Below are 22,224 nucleotides of genomic sequence, written 5' to 3'. Positions count from 1 at the left end.
CCAAAGCTCCGATGCGCAAAGGGATCCCAAGAGCAAAGGCGCCCAGGAAGAGCCAACCCAGGAAATCTGACCCCCACCAAGGGAGAATGAGAGATGGCCCCAAGGAAAAACCCCAGCCACCGAAATGCCGGAGCCCCCAGGAGCTGCGGGGAGGAGTCTGCAGGCTCCACCGGCAGCCACCCACCCCAAAGTGGATCCGGCCATGAACCCCCACTCGCAACACAACATCTCTGTGAAGAGAAAAAAAAGAATAAATAAAATAAAGAAATAAGTAAAACGCGGACGCACATTCACACATAACACTCACATCCAATAATCGTAGGACCCGGCGGCACCGGTGGCTGGTCCCGGCACTACCGGATGACCCAAACTTAGTAAATAATTCTGTAAGCTAGGGACTGTAAGTATGCTACATGCCATGCAATCTTACTTGGCCTACCGGGCCATCCCGGCAGTCGTCAGCCGTAAACCCAGTTTTCCACAAGAAGACATTAACTATATTTCATACATAATCAATGTTGTCTTCTTCTTTGTAGTAGAAAAACGTTACAGTACAAAAGAAGAAAAAGTAAATTGTGTTTACTGGGAATATGCATGTAGCCTTTTTGAACCTTATGTTAAAACTAAAAAATATTGGAATTTTGGGTTTTAAGGATCTAGCACAGCTGAATGTTTTTTTTTTTTTATCTTTAATTGTATGTTGTTTTCTTTGTATATTTAGACACACTCCTTGAGTTTCTTTAAAATCCAAATAGCATTTTCTGCTGAAAAAAAGTGCTGACCCCCAGAATTCAGAGATGTCTACAAAACACATGTCAAAGTGTTTCTTAACTCTAGAGTCACATATGTTAATTTTATAATCTTTTTTTCCTCTGGTTCTTCCAGGATTTCTTTAAGGTCAGGTGTCAATGGTGAAATGGAGTTTGTGTCGGCTTGGATTCTATCTGCATCGAGTCTACCCTTTTTCTGTTTCTTTTTGGGTAAGGGAGTCAAATGTCATTGTGGAGCTTTCATCTCAGTAATTGTGGCCTTTTCAGGTCTTATCTTTGTTTAAAGCTGTACACCCATATCCAAAGAATCTTGAAAAGGATTTTTACTTTAATTTAACTGCTACTATGTGTTATATGTTAGATTCCTTGTAAATCTCAGTCAAATACATGTTGATAATTATCTTTGCGCTCTATCCAAATGCTATTTACAATCCAATTCAACTTTATTTATAAAGCACTTCAAAATTTCTCAAAGGACCAAAGTGCTGTACAGTGAAACAACATAACACCATCAATGATTTTTTAGATAAATAGAAGCTTAGAAATCGGACTATAGTTTAAAAGAATTGTGGTATCTAGAGCAGGTTTTTTTAAGTAATCATTTAACCACAGAGTGTTTTAAATTTTTAGGAACTAAACCTGAAGCCAGACTGCTGTTAACAATAACAAGAGCAGAGTGGTCCACTGTTGGAAAGACCACCTTCAAAAATCAAAGAGGAACAGCATCATATTGAGAGCCAGCAGTCTTTAAACCCCTTACAACCTTATTTTAAAAAGCCGGATTCACAGGCTCAAACTGATTAAAAACAACAGAGAAAGTAACAGGGGTTGACGGGTCAGAATCAGAATGTGAAATAGAAGGTCTAGTTGTTGTGACCTTTTTAATGAAAAAATTAAGACAATGTTCACAAACAGCAGGAGATGCATCAATCACATTTTTCTGGGAAGCATTTAAAATGTGATCAATAGCCCTAAACAAGACACGAGGGTTGTGACGGTTTGCTTGGAAAGCTGAGAAATGCTTTCTCTTAGCATTTCTCACAGCTATTTGATAGTTTTGCCAGTGGTCCTTCAATATCAGAAATGAAACCTTCAGTTTGTCCTTTTTCGATCTGCTCTCAGCTTGACGGCACTCACGGCTGAGTGTCTGTGTCTGGTGGTTTAGCCAAGCCTCAGATTTAGTTTTTGGCATCTTAATTTTCATTGGTCCAACACAGTCTGGCAAGTGAAATGAAACCAAGAGATAAGTTGTTTATCCTCTGTGTATGCTGGTTCATGTTCTTTCATTAGTTCAATAACTTCAGAAAACTGGGGTGCAGATGAGGGATTAAAAATGCAATAACTGCAAGCAGGCTTGAGGTTGCATGGGCTAGGGCAAAAACAATGGGTATGTGATTTGAAAAAACTGCTTCACAGAGCTCCAAAATTGAACAGACAGGCCATATGATAAAATCAAGTCAGGAGTATGGCCACATATATGTGTTGAACTGGACACGCACTGCACAAGATTAAAAGGGTCATTAAGGTTTAAGAACTCCTTTGACCTCTGCGACAAGAAGAAATCCTTCAGGATAAACATCTTATTTGCTATAGATCTAGCGATTACCAGACCAATCCTTACGGGATCTGCCTCCCCCTACAACCTGGAGGCCCGAGACAAGGTGCGCAAGTTTCGCTGATCCACACCACGCTGACGCTGACAGGGAGACCACGAGTGGTGGGTCTGGAAAACTCCATCCCGCCCGCAGAGAGGCACCAGCCAGGGATCGATGAAGGCCAAAAAGTGTCGGGAAACAGCGACTCCACAAACCAATACATGACTTTTAGTTGAGGTGAATGAAGAATGCCACAGAAAAACCCTCAGCTTCACTGGTCATCCACTGCGTTTACCCCGGAGAGGTGGAGTCCAGGTACGGAATAGGTGAGTCGGAATCCCTGAAGACAGAGGAGGCAAGGTTTTATGCCAAGCTTATAAAATTTATTGAGACCTGGGTATCCAACAATGTTTGGCGATCATACACCAGTAGAGAATTGACATTTGCTGTGATAATCAAAAAAAGTAACAAAATACCACATAAAGCTGACAGTGAGAGACGGCATGCCTCAGAAAATGGCACCATCTTGTCAATTAAATGGTTCATCAGACGATTAATTCTATGAATTCTATGAATTAGTTTAATCTAATATCTACTAAATTGCAAATAAGTCTTCACAAACATACTGGATGTGATACACCCTATACACAAGAATAAGCTTACGATAAGATATTGTAAAACACTAAATGTCCACACACAAGTTGTTCGGTCGAGTTAACTTGTGAGTCAAGTGAGGTATGTTATGTACCAGAGAAAAAAAACCTAGGCCGTCTCTCAATTCACGAGAACGCAAGTACAGACTTGTGTCCTCACCAAGCATGTTCTTGAGAAGAACACAGGAAAGTCTAGACTTGGGGAGAACGGGAGCACGCAGCATAAATATGGGGCAATTGGAACAGAAGCGTACTTGTGACGTCGTCACATGCTCAGCTCATCTGAAGCTATATTTCTCCTCCTGTTATTAATAGTCTCTAGATAACAATAAGGTTTAACTTTTTTCATTTAGTGAGAGAATAATAATTAACACAACCAGATAAACACAAATCAAATGAACATTTTGCCAAACAAAACAAAAATATCAGAGCCAGCGGTCCTTCACACACGGCTATGCCGAGACAGGACTGCTATATTAGCCCTGGCTGCTGTTACCCTCAGAGCTCTGCTTGTTGCAGCGGTCCTCTCAACTTCGGGAAAAAACATTTTTAATTATGCATTAAATCAGTATATGGGCCATAAAGTGACGCTTTTCTCGTCTCAAATGATATTAAAACTTGCTTTTATTGAACAACAGCAAAAGAAAAGAGAACTTTAACTTAACACTCTGAGCTCTGTGAGCGCTCCATTGAAAGCTCCTGTTGCAACAGTGCATGCTGGGACAGCTGTCAATCTCAAGAACGGACAAGTCTGCTCTGATGCATACTCACTAAATAGGGAGGGGCGAGAACAACATCCGGGGATTTTGTCCGTTCTCGGTCTGCTGTTCTTATGAACAGTACTAAGGCCAAGGCTGATGACATTTCACGAGCACATGAGAAAGCACAAGTACATATATTGAGAAACGCGTCTAGTCTAGCAAAGGGACAAAAACTATTTGTCTCATATAGCTCTTAAAATCTATAGCCAATCTAAAAACAGCAACTAAATCCTAATCCTTTTTTTTTTCTTTTTTTTAACAATGGGCATTAACAGATCAAGAAAACTCATTAATAACTGAACATACATAAACTCTATTCCTTCAAACTGATTTGTCAGTGTAAAACATCCAAATTCTGTGTTGAGGGCTTCTAGGTGCATGCTTGTATAAAATGATACAATATGAATATTTACCTATTTATGAACTGAAGTGATAAACGACTTTAGGCAACTTGACGGAAGAGAGAGGAAGGCTGTTTTAGCTGCTTGCCAGAAACAGCAACTATTTAGAGAAAAGGTAACAATGTATATATTTATTTATTATGATAATGTATCACACCCTTAAGGGTAAATAAAGTACAAGGTTTTATCTGAGTGTTTATTCCTAAGAGAGTGAGGACACAAAGATAAGAGGGTTTGAGCAATAAAAAAAAAGAATGGAAGGCTTGCTTATCTGAAATACAAAAAAATAATAATAAAATAGGAATGCAGGCTCAGAAGCAAAATCAGCTGGGGATGCAGCCAAAACAAAGTAAAAAAAATAAAATAATAAAAAATAAATATGGCATTTAATAAAAAATCTGTTATCATGGCACAACAAAAAATATAAGCAGGTAGCCTATAGGAATGTTCAGATTACAAGTCATGGCTGCAGCAAAACAGTTTTAGAAAAAAAACATATATTTCTTGATACATAAACTTAAAAAGCAAAAAATGTAAATAATTATATTTTCCTTCATTTCATCTTCAAATGCTGCATATTGTATTAAAACAGTTCACTTGCACCATCTCTAAATAACAGCTCAACAATATTGCAGAACTGCAGTGATAAAATTTACATTTTCTGAAATAAGAGTTTAAAGACTGGCCAAGAGAAGACTACTGATGAACTTTGGAAGGAACGATAAAACCAAAAGCAATAACATTTGCACTTGAAACCCTAACCCTTTGAGGTTGCCATCTTATCAATTTACTGCTAAATAAAATCAACATCTTATAGTTCTTTTTTCATATTGATAATATCCATAGCTCACTTGTAAGGAATAGGCTCTATGCACAGCTCCACTACTTCCTGAATTTAAGGGAGCTCCTTTGTTTCCTGTCTTTCATGATTGGATGCACTGATTAATCCAGGTGTGTATGACCTAAGTAACTGGCCAGACACACCTGGATTAATCAGTTCGTCCAGTAATGAAAGACAGGAAACAAAGGAGCTGCCTTAAATTCAGGAAGTAGTGGAGCTGTGCATAGAGCCCATTGTATTCCTCCTAAAGATACATTTGATCAGTTCAAGCTAACACTGGGTTAAGCAAGTGTTGGTGGGCGAGTAAATTCTTTTTAACATAAATTCAACAAGATGCTTGTTTTTGTTGACATAGAAGCATCACATTATTGCTACAGATTTGCAGGATAGAGATCAATTATGTAAATCTCTTGTTCAACCACAGCCTAATTTGGTTCTATAGCATTGAGATCCTGAGGCTATGACATACAGTGAGCATTATGCCACAATAAAAACCAGTATTAAAGTATTTCAGTTTTACACGGAGCAATGTCATGTTGTAAATAAACAATACAAGATCGGTACACAATGGTCATACAGAGATGGACAGAGCAAATTATTGAACCCCGACAGTGTTAATTTTAACACCTTTTCAGGGTTTATATAGGTCCAACATATTCAGAGTTAAATTAAAACAAGCAGTATTCCTTCCAAAAAAGTAAAAAAAAAAAAAAAAACAATCCACTGGACTTTGTTTCTAAGTTCGAAGACATATTGCTTCCCATCCAGGAAGCTTTTTTAATTCAAAATGTCAGACAGTAGCATTGAGTTTAAGGCTTTTTTTAAGTAGCCTAACATAGCTTTTGCTTTTAGAAAGCTATGCCAAACTCTACCGTAACAATCTAAATGCTGATTTTGAGATATTTATAAGCAAGTACAAATTTTCAGTCTGTTATTGACAAATTTTGATGAGTTTGTAAAAATTATGGCCTTGGCTTTCCGATCTTAGTAGGCATAAGTGTCACTGGTCTTGGTCTCCATCTGCTTCAGAGTTTAATGTTTCATTGCTCAAAAGCGGTATTCCTCACATATTTAGATGTACTGTAGCAAGACGAGAACTGCTACTGCACCTACCAAGACATCTGAAAACAGGCAACTTGTGCTTACTGCATTTACCATAAGTGTGTATGAAAATCTCTGTGAATCTACAGTTTTCTAAAATTATACCAGCTTACCTGGAATCAAAAACAACGCCACACTTAAATCATGCTGCCCTGACTTTTTACAACTAACCACATGGTCACAGGACACACACTTTTATCTTTAACAATGTAATTTAGGGAAAAGCACATTTTTGGGATATAAATTTATATTTTACTTAAGCACATAAAAACGAAGAGTTATCACTTGTACTTGATAACCTATATTTTCAAATTTTGAAAAAAGAACACATCCACTCAGCATCTGTTATGTATTCATTTATGTAAAATGTATGCAAAAATGCTTCTATTTGGCTGTTTGTATGCATCCTCTGTAATGGCCAATCCTGCCCTTCATATTTGACGTGAGGTGACTGGTTCAGCCTTGATCTAAGAGCTCTGCCTCTCACTCATGTTGTCACATGCAACAGAGCATGCACTTCACAAACAACTTGGTCATTGTTTCAATGAAGGTCAAAATTTAAGCAACTCACTGGAGTCTGGCAGTCCCTCTCTGCAGGGTATTGCCTAAACAAGACTCAAGCTTTGATATGAGGTGCTAATTGAAGTAAGTATTTGAACTGGGCTCCTTAAGCTAAATTTATTCTATGTATAATACTGATATTATGCTTAAGTGGCAGATAGTGGTTCTGCCTTAAGGTTACCTCTCTGATTGAAGCGCACTCAACCAATGAATTTCCCCACATAGCCTGACTGAAGGATGGCCAACCATACCTATGGCAAACAAAGGGGATTAAAGTGATAATCGTTACTCATCCTAGAAGGAATTAGGTAGTGGGACATTGACAATGAAGAAAAAGCACAGGTCAACAAGGCTCTTTGATACCCCACGCTTTTTTAACATCTCCCCATACACTATCTATGTGACCAAAGGGAGGTTTAATTTGCCATAATTACTTTATTGACTCATTTTCAGAGCCGTATTCCTCCAGTTTGCCATCTATAAAACATATGCCAGAATGAATAATGTCCGCACACAATGGGGTTGCCTTCTACAAAACATCACAGGAATGAAGCCCTGTAGGTCATGTTTATCTCATGTTCTCTCTACTTCATTTACTTCATTGATACCCCTGCTCGCACAATGATTTCCTCATTCATTTTTATCTCCTTACATTAACTACCATTACACCCTCTTCCGCTTCAGCTCTTCTCCCCTTCTGATTTTTGTGTCTCCAGGCATGAATGCCCAGCAGGCTTTCAGAACTGAGCCTAGAAACCTCACTGTGCGGATGGGAGCCACAGCTGTGCTTAAGTGTGAGGTCCTGAGGGCCTCAGGGATTGTGCAGTGGGCGAAAGATGGCTTGCTTTTAGGACCCCAGAGGAGCCTGCCAGGCTTCCCACGCTACAGCATGATCGGAAGGAAAGGTAAACAGGAGTAGTCGCACAAATATACCTCATGTTTTTCAGGGAGTTCATACAAAAATTACTAATAATGATAGCAAAAATTAAAAAGTTAAAGAAGAAAAACAACAGAGTCAGTGCTGTGCTACAGTGTCTTGAAATATTTTTTATGAAATTAGAATTAGAATTTTATTTTTTATTTTTATTTATTTATTATTTTATTTTCTGACCTCAAATATCAATGTACAATATACAAACAAAAAAATATAGATAGATGATAGATAGATAGATAGATAGATAGATAGATAGATAGATAGATAGATAGATAGATAGATAGATAGATAGATAGATAGATAGATAGATAGATAGATAGATAGATAGATAGATAGATAGATAGATAGATAGATAGATAGATAGATAGATAGATAGATAGATAGATAGATAGATAGATAGATAGATAGATAGATAGATAGATAGATATTGTTTTAGGTATATTTTTTTAGGTATATATATTTTTTTCTTTTTAAGAAAAACTTTATTTTTAGTATTTCAGCAAGTTGAGGAGGCTGCTCTCTATCAAGTCTAATAACTTTGAGCTGTTCTGAACAGAATTAGTATCGAAAGTCTTTATCTCCAAATTTGCAAGGCTAGTAGAGACATGGATCAAACACTGGTAACTGCAAATAGAGTGTTTCTATAAAGTACTGTCTCTTAGAAACTGAATAAAAAAGAATTATCAATTTTTATTTATTTATTATCATGTTTATTTATAGATTAAAAACATACCTCATGTTCCTTTTGCTTCTCCATCTGACATTACTTTGTGTGAGTTTAATACCATAAATCTAGGTAAAACACAATGACATCTATAGTGGTTATGTGAACAATTTGGAACTGTTCAACAGCTTAGAATATAATTCACGAGCTAAGGGTTTTGTTTATAAGTAAAACAACATAGAAAATTCCACAAACCTTTAGCTCTACAGTTGGTCCCTAAAATAAAGCTCAGGCACTAATTTACACAGTTTTAGTAACAAACCGATTATGTTTGCTCATCATACATCAAATAACACAGTTTTTAAACCTCTCAGCAAAGAAAGTGAGGTTCAAACTGTTAGCAACACCGACATGAAGAAAAAAGTCCAGCTGTAAATGCAGTGGAGTTGCACAAACATGTTAGAGTACATGTTCCACTTATCCTGTCACTGGCACATCAAGAGTGGGGAAGAAAAAACACTACAGAGGTGTCAGCTAATCAGTAATATGTGACAGAGGGGGGAAAAAGTGTCTCACAAAATATGCACCACAGTCTATAAAAAGTAATAGCCAATTAGAAGGCAATCCTGAGAAGCAGAGAAGCATCTGTTCCTGATCAGCTTGCAACTCGACGAGCTGCACTTCACCGTTGAACACTGTCTCAGACAGCCAGGGACATATAAGAGCTCATGGATAAATAGCCACAAACATTGAACAGTATAAACAAAAAAAATCTACAGGTAAATAATATATAGTATCATTAAAAAAATATGTAAATTTTTCCTTCCTATATTCAAATAAATATAAATAATTTTTGTTTTATGGTTGTTTTTTTACTTAGAGTGATTCATTTCAGCCCTTTATTTTTCGTTATTTTAATGTTTTATTTTCATTGAAAGCTGCTGAAATATGTGTATACTTACTGGGGAGTATTTGCACTGAGTGCTTAGACTTTGTTGGCATGAACTATGCAATCAATGAGGTGTGGCAGAGATGCAATCTGCCTTTTCTTAGGTGTGTGGGGAGTTGCAATCAGCTTATCTCCACTGTTGAGTCTAGTGTCCCTCATCTTCCTTTTAATAATAGTTCACAGCTTTCTTTTTGTCTTAGGTATGTGTGAGTTCACTGGAGAATTAATCATATATATATATATATATATATATATATATATATATATATATATATATATATATATATATATATATATATATTGCATTCATTACACCAGGTGTTTGTACTTTTTTGCACTGCGTATAAAGTTCCAGTGTAAAAGAAAATCAGGATCTTTATAAAGTTTGTTAGCAGAAGAAAGCATGATTTTAGTTTCCAGTGGATACAGTTGACCATCAACTGAATCTGAAGTCAAGTCAATGTGGTTCCTCCTTAGTTAATATCAGATTGTGGAATATCCCAGTGAAATGTAAAATGTGCTTTCTTTTAAACAGAGGATTGTGAACCACTGATCAAGGGGGCATTTGATTTTCTCCTTTGTTTGCTTGGCATGCTTTTGATGTCACAAGCAGCAATTATTTCCCACAACTCCTGGGTACATATCTCCTGGCTATTGAGGAACTCACAGTATCTGCAAACAGTGCCATGTAATCTTCTCAAAGATCTTTAGGAAAAGACTTTGCATACCACATATTCCAATGATTTCTTAATTAATCTACATTTTCAATTAAAATCATGGATACAGTACTCTATAATTGGCTAATTTGCTCTTTAAAGTGTTAGCATTTTTCTTCTGCATTATACAAATTTTCTGAAGCACTCTAATGATATCACTTATTGACTAATACATCTATATAATTTATGTCTTTTATTTTTTCTAATTAACTTAATACAGAAATGGACCTTTGAGGTAATACAATTACTTTTCATGTGCTCATGGGAGGACACAAAAGCAACACCAATAGCAGCAAATATTGAAATCCAAACAAAAATATACCTCTGAAGTATTGAGAAAAAAACTGGCACCCATGAACACATGCAGGGAAACACAACACACCAAAGACTTCTCCACTCACCCTTGAATAACATCTTCATCAGCACAGGTACAATTTCCAGGAAAGGTAACTGCAGACTGGTGTATGCAATCACTTTCCTCAGCCAAGAAAGAGCCAAATCATTTAGGATGACACTTGACTGCACTTTACAAACCACCGGTTCTTGTTGATTGTATCATCAGGAGTTTTTATTTATGCTTTAAAAAAGCTTGAAATCATGCATTTACAGACACCGAAGAGGGCAGCATTGATTTCAACACACTTAAGATAAATGTAGCGTACTTAACTTTTTTCCCATGAAGCTGAAAAAGTGACATAAATACTCAATGCATGAGTCATGATCTGCTGTAGAATTTTCATCTGATTGGCGCAACAGCTTCTATTGTAAAGACAAACACAGATGAGCTGATGAAACAGCTTGTTCAGGGCATTAGAGCATGAAGTATGTCTTTGTTAATTTATTTTCAATGATTAGCCCACAAGAAGGGATTTAATTATACCTGACCTGCAGCAAGTCAATAAGGTGAAATATAATTATTAGTGGGCACAAATAACACCAAGCTTTGCATGTTTCCTATACTTTTTATAACCTAGCTATTATAAAAGCTTATTAAATTGATTGATGATTTATTTTGTTATTTATGAAACTTAAAAAGTCCACCCCTTTTAATTTGATCAGCCCAGGTACATAATAGTGTCATGTAAGCACAGAAGTGTTTGTTTTCTTCCTTTGAGTCTGTATTTTGTACACACACACACACACACACACACACACACACACACTCACACATATATATATATATATATATATATATATATATATATGAATAAAAATAAACTCTTCCTCACCCATCGCGGGTGGTCTTCCCCCCTTTTTCCTCTAAGCTTGGGTCCTCTTTCAGAGGCCTGGGAGTTTGAGGGTTCTGCGCTCTATCTTTGCTGTTTCTAGAACTGCACTCTTCTGGACCAAGATGTCTCATGCATTTCCAGGGATCTGCTGTAACCACTCCTCCAGTTTGGGGGTCACTGCCCTGAGGGCCCCAATGACCACGGGTACCACTGATGCCTTGACCTTCCCGGTTTTCTCCAGCTTTTCTCTGAGTCCCTGGTATTTCTCTGGGGCTCAGAGAAGAGCTTAAGAAAACCTGAAAGGTTTAAATACATACATATATTTATACAACAATATATATATATATATATATATATATATATATATATATATATATATATATATATATATATATATATATATATATATATACATATACACATTAATATTAGTGGTGGACATAGATTCATTTTTTGAAACTAGATTATTCTCACTGAAATCTTGGAATTAATCCATGTGTGTGCTATCTAAATAATAAAAATTCAATACATTTTTCCTTAAGCAAACCTGGCGCCTATATACAGTACCTGCATCCATGTTGAACATGTTTCAGGGTCAGACATAATTAATTATCACACAGATCCCTTCACTTTTGAAAAAGTTAATCAACAAAAATCCTTCTTTGCCACAATCCTTTTCCAAAATCAAGAACTTTGCTTTCTGTGATCAATTGTTTCTTTGCAGCACAGCAGTGCTTTTTTTGATAAACTCAATCAGCTGATTTTACTCACAGCCGTTGGCTGTTTTCTTTGTTCGTCTGTGAGTGTTCGGCTGGGTCCCCCAACCTTGTTCTTTTCTTCAAGTCCTCAGTAAAGTTTTTGTACTTGTTACAGCTTCTCTTGCAACCTAATATGATATTACTCAGCTTTATATATATTTTTTATGTATAAAATAATTTCTTTTCTGAGAATTTGTTTATTTAGGAGCAACTATTCAAAATAACAAACATCTAGAAAAAACAAAACTATATATTATTTTCCATGTGAATCCCAGATTAATTATTCTTCTTTGCCATTTATAAAAAATGCTTTAGATCAGTCCTACCTGTCTTTATCCATGCTGGGTCAGATCCTGTTAATGAAAAAGGAGGCAGGGAAATCACAATAAAGTGTAACCCCAGGCTCACACCGACTCCGTCTTACCGTTGCGGTGCGGTGGGTGCGGCGCCGCAGTGATTCCAAGTCATTAAAAAGACGTAAACCTCTCTCACCGGCTGCTGAGCAAGCTATCCTTGCGGCGTGCCGGAGCCCTCCGCAACAAGCTCTCGCAAATATCCTTATTTGGGCCGTGTTATCGCGTGAAGTTACGTCAACTCAAGTGAACTTCTGTTAAATCTCCGGACCTGTTGCCGGAGCCGCAGAGCCGCACCGTACCGTAGTCAAAAGGGCGGTGTGAGAGGGGGTGTGCGGGAGTTGCGGTCTCCGTCGGCTCGGTAACCGCACCAGAGCCAGTGTGAGCAAGGGGTTAGCCTCGCTATATGCAGTTAGCCAAGCCTTTGTGCTAAAGCAGGTCCTAGAAAAGGACGTTTCTTGCACCATTTCTCTTTCTCTCTCTCTCCAATGCATCTCCAACTCCTGCAACTCAACCTGTCAGGTGGTGAGCAAATACACTTCCTGTCACCTCAGGGCACAGAAGAGGTGCACCCCAAGCTCTCCTATACATTTGTATTGCAGATTAAGAACTGCATATGTACAACTTTTAACGAGAGCCAATGGGCAAAGATTTTTGCACCCTAGGGTGGAAATACATCTTATTTTTGCAATATTTCAAAAATATTTAAGATTTTAATTTTAAAAAAATTTTATGCTCAGGGTCATTATGCTCAGCGCCCTCTATTGTCCAGCCAACACTGAAGGTGTTTTCTTTACTTATAAAAGTGACAGAAATAATCTCCAAATTGACTTACAAAAAATTCAAATATTGACGTTATTGGTAAAAACTGTTTCCTTCCTCACTCTATCGCCAAACAATCAGATCAACCAAAGCAGCTGCTTCTGCTTGTTAATCACAGCAGGAGGCGGCCTGACAGGGAAGAAGGTCAAATAAGATAAACAGAAAAATAACAATAGATTTCACATAACCTTAGATCTATACCATTAATAATTTAGCAAAAAAGAAATTAATCTAATACTTAAGAGACTCCAGCAGTGCATTACTTTCAATGTGGAAATTTCACAGTAATTCTACACAGGTTCAAAGAGGGATCCTTCTTGCCCCGCAGATTACATCCACACTAAAATATCAAGGTGAAAGACAACATTAGAATAGACCCAGATCTGCTAATACATAGATAGATAGACATCCAGACAGACAGACATAGAAAGAAGGACGGAAAGGGAGAGATAGATGCAACTGGTTGCTTTTGCTTTTACGAGTTGAAGATAGCTGTAGGGGAGATATAAAAACAGATATTTTTATAAATGGCTTCTAGTTTTACTAAAACAATATGAAAGGCCTTCTTTCCCCCCATAATTGGGGTTTGGAAAGGGAACACTTATTTTCACTGCAGCCAATATGTATGCGAATCTATCCTCAGTCATAAAGCCTCCTAAAGTTCTAATCTAGATGAAATAAATACAAAGTAATGGGCAAATAGGCACATCACGTCTCTGCCTTCCACCATCTCCTCTGCCATAAATACACACTTGCTGCTACTTGATTGCACTATTTGTGAATAATTTCAGAAAAGAGGAACATGATTAATGACTTCAGTGTCTCTCTCTCTCTCTCTGCACTCAATGATAACTTAGATGTGAAAATTGCTTCTGGTTGGTGTTAATTATCTTGCCAGCTTACTTGACACATGCGTTTTTAGGCCTGAGTGGTTGTCAGACCAAGATACTATTTTCCACATGTTAGTGGGCTGTGAGCCATCAGGAGTTGGAAAACCAACAGTGAGCATCATCTAATCCCCACAGGTTGTGGCAAAGCATCAAACAAATCAAGCCCCATTGGCATGCTAGACTAGCAGTGGGGAGATACATAGTGAGGAACTCTGTCTGGCAGCAAATAATAGGCAGTTTATTTAGTTCGCATTCTGAATTGGAGATTGGATTTTATTTACCGCATTAGAAACTCCTGCAAAAGCAGAAAAAACAATCCTTCAGCTATACAGTACACTGCAACTTGCATATCAATTAGAATGCCTGGGGCAAGAAATTAGAGATTCTCAAAGAATCGGATGTCTCCACTACACAGCTAGAAGAAAATAATCTATTTATAGCAAGATTACCAGATATCACAGAATATTGTTCATTTTTTTTTATTTTATAAGTTCTAAAGAGCTATTCTTATCATTGTACAACAAAGAACATATTTTGATTTGTACATTAACTAGGGTACACTGAAAGAACTTTAAAAAGCCTTTATTTCACATGCTTTCATTTGCAAATATATAAGTGTTAATTGTTTATAATTTGAGAGATCATAAACTTATCTTAATTGTTTGAACATATGGAGAAAGTTTGGGTTCAAAACCTTTTAGGGTTTTCAAAAGGCTTTGTCATATAAAAGGGATGGTTTAGGTTATGAAAGGTAAAGACAACTCTCTTAGTGCCCTAATTTAGTATAAATCCTGTTTGGTGATCCTAGGAGCTCAAGCTATCAACTATTTAGAGAAGAGTTTAAACAAAACAGGATGTCCATTGTCTAAAAATGGCCCCAGTCTCACATCTGTTGTAGTTCTTATGCAAACACAATTTCCTACTGATATTTATGTATAAGGGGAATGGAGGCTGGAGGTGATCCGGCAAGAGTGAGTGTCTTAAAGAGAAGTAGGGCAGTAGAAAATAATTTCAATAATGTTTTCTACAGACAAAATAATATATTTTTTTCCATTGTCCTTTGGTGAAAGGTTACTGAAACTGTCAATGATTTAACGGACTCAGTCATAGTTTCACACAACGAGATTTATCATAATGCTCAACCTCAATTACCTCATTAAAAAGTCTGTTTATATACATACGTTTCAAGTTTAAAGGTTTAACAAACAGAACTGCTGTGATATTTTCAAGAAAGGAGTTGTTTCACTCAAAAAATAAAAAAAAGGTTGCTCACTCAAGCTCAGTTGTATGACAGACTGAATAAAGTGCTAAATTACATATAAGTAAATGTTTATTTCTAACCCAGAGAATGGAAGAAGTCGATGCACCCTTCATAAGTTTCCTTTTGTGAAACACATTCTAAAAATGAATCATTCCATCTCAGAGTAACTGTCTGGTATAAAGGTTGAATATCATGAACAAAAAACGTAGAATAATAGTTAAGGTGTACCTTAATTTTATGATTTTATTTTTATATGCTGGCATACTTTTCTGTTTGGCCGCTAATCTGGCTAGAAACACTACATTTTTCCTTTACAGTATCATACTGGAAAAAGCTTTTGTCACCACATTAATTTTTAGCTTTGACTTTCTTTAGGAAGTAGAATAGCATATTGCTCTTGGCCCCTCTTGGATGATCCATTATCTTCAATAATAAGATTTATTGGGTGAGGTATCAAAAAGAAGATGAGATGAAATAGTTTTTTATGACTTTTCAACACTTCACTTTAAAGATATTTGAAGGGTATTCTGCTCAGAGCTGATTTAGTGGTTTGAAAGATTGCAGAGTGATGAACAATCTTATTGGATGAAAATCTTAATGTGACAGACCGCTTTTTATGTTATAATAAAGTTTTTTTTATTTATTTATTTTTTTTTTACATTTTATACAATACTAGAGTAAGCATGTATCTCTGTCTCTCCTTCAGGACAATATAATCTTAGGATTGAAAATGCACAGCTTGAAGATGATGCATCCTTTGAGTGTCAAGCTGGCCAATCTGAGAGAAGTGATGCAATTATCTCCAACATAGCCTTCCTCACCGTACAAAGTAAGGATCTGTCTGTCTGTCTGTCTGTCTGTCTGTCTGTCTGTCTGTCTGTCTGTCGGCCTGTCTGCCTGGTTAGACACGTGCAAAGTAAGGCACAAATAGCATTATCCGTACTCCAATGATATGCATGACCTTTAGACCACTAATCTGCATAAAAAGAGCTGTTACATATTCAGTTATATTGATGAATATCTTTCATTTTGTAAAGAAAGGACTGCTGCAGTTAAAGCAGACTTAATCAATGTACGACTGGTACAGTAAAACTGAAAAGTTCCCCTTTGAGCGCATTAACAAATCTATCTTGATGAATTACTAATTTATTTCAGTAACTCAATCCAAGTGAGACTCATATGCTATATAGATTTACTACCTCAATTATATATTTACACGCAGTGGTATAATAACTTATTTCGGTTGATTTGGGTGATTACAACTCACTGCCAATGAAAACCCAAATTACAGTTTCTCAGAAAGTGAGAATATTATGTTTTTTTTTAGAAGTTGTGAAAGCTTTAGTGAAAAAAAAAAGCTTGGCTTAATATTTTCAGTCTTGTTTTTCTTATTTTTCCTTTTACAAAATATTTTCTCTAAGGGTCTTGGGTCAGGTGAATTTGCTGGCCAGACTTTGGACCAGGTTACCTAGTAGACCAGAAGGAGTATTAAACACTAATCCTGGATTCTTTTTTGTCAATAGCCCGGGATGCATTGACCATAACCATAGTCCATGTTTTGTTACTCCAAACTGCAATATTCCAATATTCAGATAATTTTTGAATTATGCATTTTCCTACCACCAAATTTTCCATAAATATGCTTAGGCAGAGCTCTACATAAAAAGCCAACTTCTTTAGTAATAACCTTTTCAGGCTTATCCTTCATGTGGAGGGTCTTGGTGTCCACCGGTCAGTTCAGCATTTTCCCCCATTATTGTGTGGACTTTAACATGAATAAAACATAACATGCTGCATTTACTAATTTTTTATTGATCTTGTACAATATTCTTTGTTCTGGAATGCTTAACCTTGGGCTTTCATTAGCCTATAATCATCAAATTAAGAGATGAAATGCCAGACTCTGCATTTAATAACTCTATATTATTGATTTCCATTTTTATAAGCAAACCTTTTAATACCTGTAATTGTAAATTGCTATGATTAGTTTTCTAGCTCTTTATATTTCTTTCTTTCACATTCTTCTTTCTTGAGAGTCATGGTTTTAACTAGCTGTGACATATAAGGAAATGGTGCGGTTCAATTAATTATTGTCTCTTTCCTCAAGAGGATAAATTATTTCTGAGGTGATTCAAAAGTTCAGCTTGGATGTAGAGAGAAACATATGTAATTGTAAAACTACACTGGACCACCTGTTGTTATTCTATAACAACCCTCTCCCATCCCTCTTGCCTGTGGGAGTGAGCCCATATGTGGTCAGGAAAGGACTCTAAAAGAACCTTTCTTCTCCAGGCACAGTTCATTTACTTAGACCCACCCCTAACCGCTTCCTATTTTCTCTGTCAATGAATTTCTCCCTCCCTCCCTCGTGCTCAGGCTTTTTTCTTTGCTGAATATGGTTGTGGGGGTGCCGGTGCAGGGTTTTGCTGGGGGTTTTCTCTGTGGCAGTTTCAGCAGTTTCTCTCCTCTGGGAAGAGAGCAGGTTTTTCTGACATCAATAGGCTGCCAGGAGGGATGGCGGGTGGTGCGGGGTAGCAAGAGCCATAGACTGCAGACGTCTCTTTTAAATGACTGCGCTCCATTCTCCCCTGCAGCAGCTCCATATCCTGCAGCAGGCCCTACACCTGCAGCCACAGCGGGTTTGACTCCCACATTTATTACTTTGGAGATGCCTACTACTTGTGTGATCACATATACAAAACCAACAAAATTTTTGTGTAGGAGCTGGCATCTTTTGTACATGCTCATATAATGAATTTTATCTGACGGCAGGGAGTGTTGGGTTTTCTGGTTGTTCCTGGTTGACTTCCAGCGTGGACAGTTACCCCTGTCGAAAGGTTATCGGATCAACCATGAAAGCTTTTTGAAAATGTCTGTCCTAAAGCATCATTAATTCTTGTCCAGCTTTATACGTGTTTCAAAATATGTGAGAAACTTGATGCTTTGTGATAAGCTGATAAATGGAATCTTGCATTAGTGCTGAGCAGGGGCCGGAAACTGTGCATCCTTTCTAAAAAGCACTGTCTCTGATGAGTTCCCATAGACTCCTTCATCAAGGCAACGATTGCTCCCAAGGCCCCCCCGCAACCAGTCAGCCGTTGCCAGATCCCATCAAGCTCTGCATCAAATCATAACACCATAAACCCTTTATGAAGACCTGGCTTATGAGAGAGGGAAAGGAATTTGCAAAAGAAAGCCAAACTGAGATTGCTGGTTATAAAATTGGTATCATGACTGGCTAATTCAAGATAAATCACTGCAGGAAATGAATAGCAGAGGGAAGGGAGAGATATGTCAACAAAGCCCCCATCTACTGGCTTACAAAGAGATGTTTTCAAGACATATCCATTGGTGTAACATAACTCCTGTGTGTTTTTGCTTTTCTGTGGAGCTTAGATTGGGGATTACTGCTATAGGCAGATCAAGTGGCAGTGAGTAATCCATGACAATAACAACCTCTACTGAAACCCCCCCTCCTCCTCACTCTGATGCTAAAACTTACCCTGTGCTGTGCCACATATCACATACCTGACACATCCTGTGTCTCGGTTTGTACCATTAGCTTTAGTATTTAATCCTATTAATGAACAACTCTCTCTCATCACGTTGCGTGTCTGTACAGATGCCTCCTGCAAACATTCAAAGCAGTTTTTTGAGGTGTTCTGGTTTTAGAAGGCATTACTCATTCAGCTGCGTCCTACAAAAATATGCACATTTGTTTGAGTGTGTGTTTGCACATGAGTGTATGGCTGTCTATTTGTATGAGCCTATTATCGGAGTGGCTTGGAGGTTAGAGGACATTTTAGGAACCAGGGCTATGGTGAGGTTTCGCCGGTAGCTAATGAGTTTTGCTCTTGAAGAGTATATAATTAGCCTTCAGTTTCTTATTCCTTGTTATGAATAATGGAGCAACTCATAAATGGGGGGACAAGCAACACAAAGCATAGAGACTTTATTCAGTCTTGTTCTTAAAAAGTTCTGACAGCTACCAATGATATGTTTTCATCAGTTCTTGAGAGGCTGCTTTTAATTCTACTTTGAATCTTGAATTAGCATGGACAGCACCCACCATGTATTGGTTTTCCCAGTAAAGATTTGTGAAAAGGCAGGGACCCTTGAGCACTGAGGGGTGGCCAATAGGGCACATCAGTATTTTCTAAATGAAGATAAGCTAAATTTCCAATAACCCGCTAATAAATAAATAAATACACATATTTACACATCAATGCTGGCTAAAATAAACGAATACTGTTGGGCTCACTGGATTGTGTGCTGAGCTGCGTTAGGGTTCTTTCTTACCTTTTCCTCCTTAGACTCCAGTCCTGACGAGCCTCCAGCTGGTTCCAATTGGACGCAATCAGGGAGCAGTATTTAGAGGAGTGGATTCCCTGGGACGGACGCCAGTCGGTTAAAGTTCCACACAGTGGTAACCTACCTGCTAGCTCTCCTAAGACTGAACCAATAGTTTAGACTTAAGCTTACCTCCGTGTCCTCCTTCTCTCTCCTAGAAGCCTCGCTGTTTCCAAGCCGGTCCTCCTCTCAGTCCTCCTGGATCCTCCCCTCGACTGCTCGCCTGCCTGTCCACCCTCTGGAGCTCTCAAGTCTAAGCCCTCCATCTCTGTCTAAGACTCAATCTCAGTGGGCTCTTCCAACCTCCCCTCCAGCTGCACCGCTCTCCAAGAACTGTAAGAAATCAGCATCTTCTCAAAATAACTCGGATCCTCCTGCCAGAATCTAACTTATATCTCTCTCCGTGCAGTTCCTGAAGAAGCCGCTGTTATCCGAACCATCACGCCAGGCTGAAACTTTATTCTGTAAAACTTTTCAATAAACAATCTAACTGCTTCCCTACTCGCATTGTGTCTGCGCCAGAGTCTACTTTTGAATCATGTCAGAACCGACTGGCCATCATGACTCTGCAGCACAACTACGAACCGCTTTATCCGAACAAGGAGTTCTCCTTGGCCGTCATGATTCGGCTATCTCAACAATAGCTCAACAACAAACCTCAATCATGCAGACTCTTAGCCAGTTGTCACTCCAAGTACAGGAACTTAGCTCCAAGCTGCCGTCTCCTCCTCCTCCTCCTAGACTTAACCTATCTGCTGGTTCTGCTGCCTCTTCCAGGTCTCCCATCTCCAGAGACGTTGTTTTGCCCACTCCTGAGCCATTCGCCGGCGACCTGAACAAAAGCAAGGGATTCTTGCTACAGTGCTCCCTAGTGTTCGGGCGGTCCCCGCAGTCATTTCCGGATGACGCCAGCAGAATCTCCTACGTCATTGGCTTGCTCAGAGACAAGGCTTTAAGGTGGGCTGAAGCAATTATTGATGATTCAAACATTTATGAGTACACCTTTGGAGAATTTCTAGATTTATTTAAACAGACATTTTGCTTACATGTTGGAGAGGAAGAAGCAGCCAAAAAATTGTGGACTCTAAAACAAGGAAACAAGTCAGCAGCAGAATTGGCAATTGAATTTCGTACTCTTGCAGCAGAATCCGGTTGGAACGAGACAGCCCTCAAGGGGGCGTTCCAACATTCTCTCAGTGAAAGGCTAAAAGATGAATTGGCCTGCCGAGAGGAACCAGAAACCCTGGACCAGTTAATTAATCTCACCATCCGGATTGACAATAGGCTCAGAGAAAGAAACCGTCAACGAAATGTAGCAACTTCACACCATGCTTATGCTATGACGCCTGACCCTCAGCCTCAGCCTCAGCCTCGCCCCCCGTCTCCCGAACCCATGCAGATCGGTAGAGCTCGGCTCTCACCTGAGGAACGCCAACGGCGGTTGTCATCTGGCTGCTGTCTGTATTGTGGTCACCCTGGTCATTTGATTTCCGCCTGTCCAGTTCGCCCAAAAGCCTTTGCCCGTCAGTAAATCTGGGGGTGCTGACGGGCAAAACCACGATTCAAAACAACCTCCGTCTAACTATTCATTCGTCCATCTGCTTTGATCGTAAAAACCTCCCCGTGCTCTCCCTGGTGGATTGTGGTTCTGAACAGAATCTTATAAGCCCAGATCTAGTTCACCAATACAAGATTCCAGTTCAAAGACTCCCTACTCCAATTTTTGTGTCTGCCTTAGATGGTAGCGCTCTTAAGACCATTACTCATCAGACTGTCCCTCTTCAGTTTGTTTCTCTAGGCAACCATAACGAACAAATATCATTTCTAGTTTTTCCCACCAAGAACTCCCCAGTGGTTTTGGGCTACCCCTGGTTAATTAAACACAACCCCCAAATTAACTGGTCTCTTTCCCGCATCGAGTCCTGGAGCCCTGAGTGCTCTAATTGCTGCCTCCGCTCTGCTCTCCCCCCTCAGAGCTGCATGTCCAATCCTCAGCAACCTCCAGCTGACCTCTCTAAGGTCCCACCTGATTATCACGATTTGCAACGCGTCTTCAGTAAAGATTTAGCCCTCTCCTTGCCTCCTCATCGGCCCTATGATTGTCCCATCAATCTTCTTCCAGGCGCCCCACTTCCCTCTGGCCGATTATACAACTTGTCTAGACCTGAACGTCAAGCCATGGAGAACTATATAAACAGTTCTCTCGAAGCAGGTATCATCCGCCCCTCCTCTTCTCCAGTTGGGGCCGGTTTCTTCTTTGTCGAGAAGAAGGACAAAACCCTCCGCCCATGTATAGATTATCGGGACCTAAATAAGATCACGGTCAAGAACAAATACTCTCTTCCGCTCATATCAGCTGCTTTTGAACCCGTAAGCCAGGCCACCGTTTTCTCCAAGCTCGACCTCCGAAACGCCTACCACCTGGTTCGTATTCGGGAGGGGGATGAGTGGAAAACTGCTTTCAAGACTCACATTGGTCATTTCGAATATCTGGTCATGCCTTTTGGCCTTTCTAATGCCCCAGCAGTTTTTCAGGCTCTCATAAACGATGTTCTGAGAGACTTTCTAAATGTCTTTGTTTTTGTTTACATTGACGATATCCTGATCTTTTCCAG

At 38.7% G+C, this 22,224-nt stretch overlaps 1 protein-coding gene and 1 long non-coding RNA gene across 2 annotated transcripts in view; both read left to right on the top strand.

The window, feature by feature from the left end:
• The window catches only part of nphs1 (NPHS1 adhesion molecule, nephrin), an 80,253-nt gene that overhangs the window by 5,555 nt on the left and 52,474 nt on the right, over positions 1 to 22,224 (top strand). Inside the window, exons 2-4 of the mRNA XM_038267583.1 lie at positions 886 to 980; positions 7,400 to 7,588; positions 15,966 to 16,088. Coding sequence (XP_038123511.1) covers positions 917 to 980; positions 7,400 to 7,588; positions 15,966 to 16,088 — 376 coding nt within the window. The 5' untranslated portion in view covers positions 886 to 916. The remainder of the gene's footprint in view (positions 1 to 885; positions 981 to 7,399; positions 7,589 to 15,965; positions 16,089 to 22,224) is intronic.
• LOC119771538 lies at positions 19,518 to 20,058 on the top strand. Its single transcript, XR_005279155.1, has 3 exons — positions 19,518 to 19,685; positions 19,768 to 19,944; positions 20,019 to 20,058. It is a non-coding gene; the product is annotated as an uncharacterized LOC119771538 (long non-coding RNA).

Source organism: Cyprinodon tularosa, unplaced genomic scaffold (assembly GCF_016077235.1).
Source record: "Cyprinodon tularosa strain WSP-4 unplaced genomic scaffold, ASM1607723v1 ctg679, whole genome shotgun sequence".
NCBI lineage: Eukaryota > Metazoa > Chordata > Actinopteri > Cyprinodontiformes > Cyprinodontidae > Cyprinodon > Cyprinodon tularosa.
This window is presented reverse-complemented; position numbering and strand designations above follow the sequence as displayed.